Source organism: Podarcis cretensis (assembly GCF_951804945.1).
Source record: "Podarcis cretensis genome assembly, chromosome: 2".
Lineage (NCBI taxonomy): Eukaryota > Metazoa > Chordata > Lepidosauria > Squamata > Lacertidae > Podarcis > Podarcis cretensis.
In genome coordinates this window covers 18,703,729-18,714,253 of record NC_137171.1, presented here as the reverse complement: position 1 = coordinate 18,714,253, position 10,525 = coordinate 18,703,729, and the positions used below count along the sequence as shown (strand labels likewise).

Here is a 10,525-nt window from a genome sequence, read left to right as displayed (position 1 = left end):
GTACGGGCCAGTCTTGACAGACTCTGGGGTTGTGTGCCCATCTCACTTAAGAGGCCAGGGGCCAGCGCTGTCCAGAGACACTTCCGGGTCACGTGGCCAGCGTGACATCGCTGCTCTGGCGAGCCAGAGCCGCACACGGAAACGCCGTTTACCTTCCCGCTGGTAAGCGGTCCCTATTTATCTACTTGCACCCGGAGGTGCTTTCGAACTGCTAGGTTGGCAGGCGCTGGGACCGAGCAGCGGGAGCGCACCCCGCCGCAGGGATTCGAACTGCCGACCTTTCGATCGGCAAGCCCTAGGCGCTGAGGCTTTAACCCACAGCGCCACCTGCGTCCCTAACAACGTGATATATCAGTAGCTAAATACAGCCATATGCTCCCCACCTTAGGAGAGTAGGAAGAAGCAGTCAATCCCAGGCCTACTGAGCGTGCTCCAATGCTTCTCTGGCCTCTCTGGCTTATGTGTGTCTGTCTCTGGCTCTGTCTCACACACATCTGTCACAGGCTCACGTTCTCGGGCTCCGTACATCTGCCTGCCTTTGGCTTTGCCCGAGCGGGCAGGCTGAGTCTTTCCTTCTGGAGCAACTGGCTTCCCCAAATGGAAATACACTGCGCAGCCGCTCGGGCGAAGGCCATTTGAGCCGCTGATACATCACAGCTGCTGGGGTGCTCAAAAAGTCTGAAACCTTTATTGAGATGTGAACACCATATTGGTTTCAGGCAATAATTCGGAGTACAGTGGTACCTTGTTTCCCGAGTGGCTTAGCTGCTGAACAAATCAGCTACTGAACGCCGCAAACCCAGAAGTAAGTGTCCTGGTTTGCGAATGTTTTTTGGAAGTTGAACGTCTGACGCAGCTTCCACGGCTTCCGCTTGAATGCCAATCGGAAGCCGAGCCCTGGTTTTCGAATGGTTTCGCAAGTCGAATGGACTCCCGGAACGGATTAAGTTTGAGAACCAAGGTACCACCATACAGTGCAGCCCTGCTACCCACTGAGACTCTGGATCATCCCCTAGCAAAATGGCTAATGATGATGAAAATCTCCATCCGAAGATCGCAGGGCGGTGTACAATATAAGAACAGAAAAATAGGTAGCATAACAAAAAACAATAACAATAACCCCTCCCTCCCCACAGTTTAATAGGCCATAGATTGTTTAATTTGCCAAAGAGGAATGTCTAGTCTGGGCTATTCTGTCCAAATCATTCAAGAAGTATGCTGCTGAGTCATTAAGCTGATACTCTCTTGATCTGTTGAAACAAGCCTGAACACCCCTGTGGTTCCATCATCTCTTGATAACTCCAGCAGATTCTGTCGTCTTAAAGCCTTCCTCTGCTGATACAGCTGGAACAAAAAGTGGACGAGCGTCATCCGCTCGGGCAGAATCACCAAAATCTGCCAAAAACCACGGTCGCTGAGGGCTGGGTCACAGCATTAGAGGCGGAGGGCAGATTTTGCGCAAGCCACAACTTTGCCCATGATAGTATTGCTTTATTTTTCTCCGTTAATAGGAACCATCTATTCATATATGAGCTAAATACTACTGGTGGAATGTTGGGGATTGCCTTTTATACAAACAGGCTATAGATATACAAAGGACCAATAGCATTAGATGGAGAAGCAGGTGTGAATTCCTGTTGTTTTCCTTAAAACCCAGATGTGCTTGCAATACTTGCTGCAAATCGTCACAGGTGCTTGATCTGTGCGGCTGGGTTTATCTATACGCCAGAGAAAGTCTGTTGACGCAGGCAGCGCCTTATTTAGCCGGCAAACCACACAAGCGAGAGGAACGTTGATAAATTGTTTCAGACGGAACTAGTTCATGGGAGCTAGACTATTGGAAGTGGGTCATCTCTTGACAACTGGGATGATACCACCATTTGCATCTGTTTTTTGCCGGCTGATGTTCTCAGCCTTTGGGATCCGGAAGCTCTCTGAAGCTCTCTTCTTCTTCCTCGTTCTCTTCGGACCGTGGCAAGGCCAGTACATGGGTGACAGGATGGATCCAGGACGTTGTCTGAGTCACGTGGCTGGAGGGGAGCAAAATAAAATAAAATAAAATAAAAAATTAAAAAATTAAAAAAGAAAGAAATAGTGAACAACAACAACAGTACAGTAGTACCTCGGGTTAAGTACTTAATTCATTCCAGAGGTCTGTACTTAACCTGAAACTGTTCTTAACCTGAAGCACCACTTTAGCTAATGGCGCCTCCTGCTGCTGCCACGCCACCGGAGCACGATTTCTGTTCTCATCCTGAAGCAAAGTTCTTAACCTGAAGCACTATTTCTGGGTTAGCGGAGTCTGTGACCTGAAGCGTATGTAACCTGAAGCGTACGTAACCCAAGGTACCACTGTATTTGTATCCCACCCATCTGGCTGGGTTTCCCCAGAGGCTTCTGGCACATATAAAAACATAATGCTAAGCGTTAAAAACTTCCCAATACAGGGTTGCCTTCAGATGTCTTCTAAAAGTTGCGTAGTTCTTTATTTCCTTGACCTCTGATAAGAGTTTGTCCCACGAGGCGGTGCTACTGCCGATAATGCCCTCTACCTGGCTCCCGGCAACCTCACTTCTCGCAGTGAGGGAACCGCCAGAAGACCCTCAGAGGAGAACCTCAGTGTCCCATCTGAATGATGGAGGTGGAGATGCTCCTTCAGGTATACCAGGGCCGAGGCCGTTTAGGATTTTTTACAGTCAGAACCGACACTTTGAATTGTGCTCAGAAACGTACTGCTTACCAATACTCGGAAACTTAAAAGCTTACCAACTGAAGACCTTTCCTGACAATAAAGCAAATCATGCTTCCCTATAAATGGTGGCTTCTTCCATCAACCCCCCTCAAAGGAGAAGGGAGAAGCGTGTCCTGGAAGTTACAAAGACTCAAGAGAACTATCAGTAGGGTGGCACTGCTTATAGGTAAAGGTAAAGGGACCCCTGACCATTAGGTCCAGTCGTGACCGACTCTGGGGTTGCGGCGCTGGGGTTGCGGCACTCATCTCGCTTCATTGGCCGAGGGAGCCGGCGTACAGCTTCCGGGTCATGTGGCCAGCATGACTAAGCCGCTTCTGGCGAACCAGAGCAGCGCACGGTAACGTCGTTTACCTTCCCGCCGAAGCGGTACCTATTTATCTACTTGCACTTTGATGTGCTTTTGAACTGCTAGGTTGGCAGGAGCAGGGACCGAGCAATGGGAGCTCACCCCGTCGTGGGGATTCGAACCGCCGACCTTTCGATTGGCAAGTCCTAGGCTCTGTGGTTTAACCCACAGCGCCACCCGTATTCCTGGTCCTGCTTATATGTATCAGCAAAGGAACGCAAAATCTGCATTGACAGAGGTGAATGCAGGGGGTGGGGAGGCTATAATTCACCTCTCTGTGCTGTTGCCCAGGTGCTGTTGATGGGAATTTCCTGGGGCTCTTCCTTCTTATGGTTCTTAACCTTGGGCTGGGACAACCTTCAGGAAGAGGACACCTCCAATGAAGGGCTGTCCTCTGGAAAAGGTAAAGGACCCCTGGATGGTTAAGTCCAGTCAAAGGCGACTATGGGGTGAAGTGCTCGTCTCGCTTTCAGGCTGAGGGAGCCGACATTTGTTTGCAGACAGCTTTCCGGTTCATGTGGCCAGCATGACTAAACTGGTTCTGGTGCAATGGGACACCATTGACAGAAACCAGAAATGCCATTTACCTTCCCGCCACAGTGGTACCTGTTTATCTACTTGCATTGGCGTGCTTTTGAACTGCTAGGTTGGCAGGAGCTGGGACAGAGCAATGGGAGCTCACCCCATTGCGGGGATTCAAACCGCCGACCTTCCAATCAGCAAGCCCAAGAGGCTCAGTGGTTTAGACCACAGTGCCACCTGCGTCCCTGGAAAGTAGGACATACGGCTACCCTAATCATCACACACCCTAGCGGCTTCATTTGCTGTTCTCCTGTTGTTGTTTTAAAATGTAAAATTATCTTTTTCCCTCTTAGTATCCAGAGTAGCCCATCAATAAACAAATGATGCTCATGCGGAAGTAAAAGGATAAGGCGGCCGGATCGCACCAAATGAAACCCAGAAGTCCTGTTAAGGTGATAGCCCAAGTTAACAGCATGTTACTGGCTTTGTCAACACCTTCATTTGGATTTTTAAAAGAAGTTTTACTTAACAATCTGATGAAATAAGGACATCGGAAAGATGCTGTCCGAAATGATGCTCACATATTTACAAACTGGCTCTGAAGCTGAATTATGCCCTCCCTCCCCTTTTTTATTTTCTTTTTGTTTTGTTTGTTTGCTTGACAAAGTAATAATAATCACAAATAAATAAGAATCAAAATGTGCACCCCACCCCTGAGACAATTACATTGTAACTATCCAATCTCCCAAAATTTCAACACCTCTCGCGATGGTTTGACCCTTTTCCGTTTTAACAGTACAAATTCTACAAACACCCTCCATATCTCCTCAAAATCATTTCTCCTGCATATTCCCTGTCTTACCTTAATGGCACATTTATCGTTAATAGCTATATCCCACACCTCTTTATACCACTCTTCCATTTTATATTCTGCTTGCCCCTTCCACTTCCTAGCTATCATAATTCATGCTGCTGTCAATAAATTTGTGAGCAAATCTTTCAAAGCCTGCGAATCTTCCACCCTGTCGTAAATTGATAATAATGCTACCTCTGGACTTTTGGTCAGCTTGCTATCCCTCCCTTTTGCCTTTCCTGGCTCTGCCCCACTGCTAGAGTTCCCATAAGTCTGCCTCCATCGCTTCTTAAATAGGGGTGGGAGCCAGCAACTCCACAGAGGGGTCTCATTGCCATTCCCTTTAATTAACCTAAATAAAATGGAGAAGGTTGGGGAAAGCGCTCCAGCAAAGAGGTTGAGTAAAATGTAGATGATTCTTCCACCTGTAGCCACCTTTAGCATCCTCTGAAAAACTGCCTATTTTCCTCAGGGTGCTTGCCCGAAACATTCATTTCCATTTTATTTCATCTTAATGCCAGTGACCTGCTTTTCTTTCCAACAGGAAGTCCAAAGTCAGTTAACAATAACATGCCACAACAAAGGCAATAACAGCGAAGGAAACAACCAACAAACCCAACAATAGGAAAGACGGTTTAACAATTAAAATGCCACAATAGCCTCTCAGTAATGTTTCCACCTACTGCATAAGGCGGGCCAGGAGAAATACACTTAATAAACAGCTGAGTCAATAAATTCAAACCGTTTAAATGAATAACAAGGGAACTAATAAATCGCAGCACGTTTTACTCAGAAATATCATTTTATTTTCCCCTCAATATAATTTTTTTATTGAATTTCCCAAAAAATTTCAAATTAAATGGTTACATTTTTTATGTATTGACTCCCCACCCCCACCGTGTTTCGTTCAAACCCTTTTCTCCTGCATTGTATATCCAACTCTTGTCTATTGCAGAAATCCCTCTAAATAGGTACTTGATCATTTTTCTTCCGCTGCCCCTTTCTCAAATCCTGCCCGCAATTTCGTTTGCCTGTAGTGCTTTCCCAAATAGTCCAGAAAAGGCCTCCATACTTCTATAAAAAGTTCATCTTTCTGACATCTTAATATTGCTGCCGGCTTTGACATTTCTGCATGGTCCATTACTTTTTAAAGCCATGCCTCCTTCATTGGAAGAAACATCCTTTTCTGGAAACCTCCAGCCCAGCAGCCAATGTGCCACAACTTTTAAGAAATGCCTCTGTCGATTAGTGGTGGTGGAAGGGGGGGGGGGCGGTGGTTGTAAACTTCCTCTAGACTACTATCATCCTTAACCATTGGTCATGCTAGTTAGGCTGGATGGATGCTGGAAGTCCACTGCATCTGGGAGGTGTCAGGCTGTGGAAAGTAACTCTAGCACAGAAGTGGGAAATCCTTTTTGGCCTGAAAGCTCAACTGCCAAATTCTTTTCAATTTTCATTTTCATAAACAGGAACAGAGAACATATTGAAACCTTCCCCTTCCCTCCTCCTGTTCCACTTACAACTTTGTAGCAAATACAGCACGTATACATATACCACATGACTTCCCTTCCACCCTTTTCCTGGTTCCTTTTGCTTTTCTGCTACTCCATGTAATCCATATTTTCAATCATCCAATTTGTTATCTATTAAATACTCTATCTGAAAGGGACGCGGGTGGTGCTGTGGGTTAAACCACAGAGCCTAGGATTTGCCGATCAGAAGGTCGGTGGTTCGAATCCCCATGACGCGCTGAGCTCCCGTTGCTCGGTCCCTGCTCCTGACAACCTAGCAGTTCGAAAGCATGTCAAAGTGCAAGTAGATAAATAGGTACCGCTCCAGCGGGAAGGTAAACGGCGTTTCCGTGTGCTGCTCTGGTTCGCCAGAAGCGGAGCGGCTTAGTCATGCTGACCACATGACCTGGAAGCTGTACACCGGCTCTCTCGGCCAATAAAGCGAGATGAGCGCCGCAACCCCAGTGTCGGTCACGACTGGACCTAATGGTCAGGGGTCCCTTTACCTTTACTTTTAAATACTCTATCTACTTCAACTCTGCTGGACTGAGACCTGCTGAGCTATGTATTTGTCTATACTGGTTCTTAAAATATTCAATAGACGTTATACATTCCTCCTTATATTCCTTATCTTTGTTTTCTCTTATCCTGTTCGTCAGACCAGCCAGTTCAGGATATTCGAACAATTTATACTGCCATTCTTCCTTAGCAGGTATTATACTTGTTCTCCACCTCTGTGCCAATAAGGTTCTAGCTGTGGTGGTGATGTATAGTAATAAACTCTTTTGGTGTTGTTGTGGGGTTTTTGGGGGACCTCTGTTGTTACCACCCCCAAGAGAAAAATCTCAGGGGAAGTTTTTTTTAAGTATATTTTTAAATTCATTATATACAGTTTCCCAATATTCCTTAATTATTTTAGAGGACCTCTACAATTTCATCCCTCAATTTCATTACATTTCCAACATACAGTCATACTTTGGTTCTCAAACAGAATGTGTTCCAGGAGTCTGTTCGACTCCTGGAACCATTCGAAAATTGGCTTCTGAAAATTGTTCAAAAACCAGAACACTCACTTCTGGGTTTTGGTCGTTTGGGAGCTGGTTTGTTCGGGAGCCAAGGCGTTCAGTTTCCAAGGTACGACTGTATACCTTTCCCTTTTTAAAGACATTTTTGTCAATCTGGTGGGTGTTAAATGCTATCTCCGAATGGGGAATTTTCAGGGAGTTGGGGGTTCATACCAGTGGTAACTAGGGACAGAGGCAAAAATGGATGCAGAAACGGATGTGGCTCTTACCTTTACAGAAAATAAATCAAAGGCTTACACATAAACACACACACACAGACCTGGCAAGAGACATCATCACATTTTGGGGACTTAGTATATTCAATGAAAGCACCCTAGGTGGGCAGGAAGCAGGATACGGGAAGAGGCATGACCCATGAATAGCCCTGAGGGCCAGAAAGACAGGACTGGAGGCCCACATCATCAATATCATCATTTTATCATTTATACCTGGCCCATCTAGCTGGGTCGCCCCAGCCACTCAGGGCGGCTTCGAACACATAGAAAAATGCAATACAGTGGAAACTTGGTTGTCAAACGTAATCCATTCCGGAAGACCATTCGACTTCCGAAATGTTCAACAACCGAGGCGCAATGGGCCTCGGTTGGCAAAATCCATTGAAAAAATTGAGAAACGCGCCCCGGAAGCCATTCGACTTCTGAGGTGCATTCGAAAATGGAAGCATTCACTTCTGGGTTGTCGGCGTTCGAAAGCGGAAACGTTCAACTTCTGAAGCGTTCGACAACCGAGATTCCACTGTAAAGCATTAAAAACTTCCTGATATAAGGCTGCCTTCAGAAGTCTCCTAAAGGTTGCACTTATCTCCTTGGCTTGGGGTTCGCATAACTCCATACCCTCCTACATTTTCCCGATGAAAATAGGGATGTCCTAAGGAAAAGTGGGACATTCCGGGATCAAATCAGAAACCGGAACGGCTTCTGTAAATCCAAGACTGTCCCTGGAAAATAGAGACACTTGGAGGGTCTGTGACACAAAAACACTGTGCTCAGTGTCATACAAACTGGTCTATGAGGACGAATTCTGTCTCCTCAACAGAATCAAATCTTTCTCCTGGGGTTCTTCATGCAAGTTTTGGGGGTTTTTTTGTACCTGCAGCACCAGAGTAGGTTACGCAGGTGGAGGTGTCAAGGTCCTTTTCTGGCTGACAACGCATAGAAAAATGTAACAAACCATAAAAAACTTCCTGATACAGGGCTGCTTTCAGATGCCTTTTAAAAGTTGTGGAGTTCTTTATCTACCTGACATCTTATTGTCAGCGCAGCTGTGATGCAGGATTCAGGGTGGGCGGGGAGACTCTCTGGCATGCTCAGTACAACGTGGCCGGATCTTGACACAATACAAAACCACCTGACTACAGTCTGGGAGTACCATTGTTTGCTCCACGAAAGAAGCCTGGCGAGATGTGTGCTAAATGAGCACAGCAGGAGCCTGCAAGCCTCCTTTGCAAAAAAAAAAAGTCCCATTGTGTCCGGAAAACAGTTTGCATGGCGAGACAGCATGGGGGGGGGGAGCAAAACAAGGGGACACTGACGGTGGGGAAACACGAGGCAAAGCACATTGCACCCCCTGTGTGTTCATGCACAGCCAGCCCGAGGCCCCTTGAGAGCAGTGGGAAGGCTATTCCTTCTTCGCTGCAGCAATAGCTCGGTCACGTTTCCCCCATTCAATAGTTGAAGGCTAGCTTTTGCGTCACAGGGCTATAGCCCTGACTTACCGATGGAGAGATCTTTCTTTTCTGAGGATGATGGGTGAATGAATGACGGCATCACCCCTCTATTCCTGCCTTTCTCCTGGCTGTACCAAGCTAATGTTAAATTGAGCATGACAGGCAAAAGCAGGGACGAAGGAGGTTGTCTTATTATTATGACTGCGAACACTATATAAATCCAGACCGGGGGAACTCTTTCCCATTTTAAACCTGAGGTGTGTTAATTAGATTAACCCATCTTTCGAGCAGACAGGCCGCATATATCTCTACTACTACAATCAAGGCTGAATGTTTTTGGTTGTTGTTGCCAGAATTGCTTCTCAAATGTAGACTGGATAAGAACATCAGGATTTCGCTGGCTGAGATGCTTCCTTCCACTTTTCCGTAGCCTTTAATGCCAGCAGGTTCAAGAGGAGAGCTCAGGATGAATGTTAAGCCGCAGATGAAGGCTGCGGTAGACACACAGTAAAGGTAATTATGACTGCTAATTATACCTTTATTTAGTTGCTAAAATTTACTACTGCTACGACTAATTTCAATATGTATTCCATTTCTTCCTCCACCTCAGATGAGAGCCCAAAGCGCACTGACTTTTGTAAAGACGAACTCAATATGACCATTAAAACGCCAATAGCTATGCTACCTTCCAAGAATATTTAAATAATAACAAAAACGTCAATAGCTGGAAACTAGAATTGGGAAAAAAAGGAAACCAATTAACCCCTGATGTTTCCTTCCAAAGAAATGCGCAAGCATTTTTCCTTGGTGGGAAATTGCCCCCTCACTAAGGACTAGAAACATGAGAAGGCTGAACATTTATTTTTTATTAATTTCATAAAATTCTTACGTCACTTGAGTGTAACAAACCAACCAACAGCAACACTCAAATGCATGCTTTCGCTTGCTTCCTGAAAGCAGATGACATTGACCTCAGCTGGGCTCAGCTTTGTCAATTTTGGGGACAGTTATGGAAAGTAACCCTTGCATTAAGGCAACTGGGCAGGGAAACCTCGGTAAATTGGAAAGGCATTTTCTTTTTTTGTTTCCAGAGCGTTTTGAAAGCCCTTAAATAACTTACGTGTTGCCAGGCAGTAGAGAACAAATTTCTGTAGGTTTGGAAGCTACTTCGGTGAAGGGAGAGGTGCCGTCAAGGAGAAAATATATTTATTAGGAACTTACTTCGGGTGGTTATAATCAATAATAAAAACATGGTATCCAACTAAGGGTTTAGGACGCAGGTGGCACTGTGGTCTAAACCACTGAGCCTCTTGGGCTTGCTGACTGGAAGGTCGGCAGTTTGAATCCCCGCAATGGGGTGAGCTCCCGTTGCTCTGTCCCAGCTCCTGCCAACCTAGCAGTTCAAAAGCACACCAGTGCAAGTAGATAAATAGGTACCACTGCGGAGGGAAGGTAAACAGCGTTTCTGTGCGCTCTGGTTTCCGTCACAGTGTCCCATTGTGCCAGAAGCAGTTTAGTCATGCTGACCACATGCCCTGGAAAGCTGTCTGCGGACAAACGCCGGCTCCCTCGGCCTGAAAGCGAGGTGAGCGTCGCAACCCCATAGTAGCCTTTGACTGGACGTAACTGTCCACAGGTCTTTTTTTTAAAAAAAAAAAAAACCAACAAAACCAAGGGTTCACTGAACGTAATTAATTAGGTCCATTAATTTCAAAAGAGCTACTCTGAGTAAAACAACAAATTTTGACAACTAAAGGGAACAGCGTCATTGATTTGCATGATGGTTATA

General features: G+C 45.9%; 1 protein-coding gene across 1 annotated transcript in view; it reads right to left on the bottom strand.

Moving 5' to 3' along the window:
* Positions 1-395: 395 nt before the first annotated feature.
* STXBP4 (syntaxin binding protein 4) overlaps positions 396-10,525 on the bottom strand; it is a 158,353-nt gene continuing 148,223 nt past the window's right edge. The window contains exon 18 of the mRNA XM_079965479.1: positions 396-2,030. Within this exon, the coding sequence (XP_079821605.1) occupies positions 1,910-2,030 (121 nt within the window). The 3' untranslated portion in view covers positions 396-1,909. The remainder of the gene's footprint in view (positions 2,031-10,525) is intronic.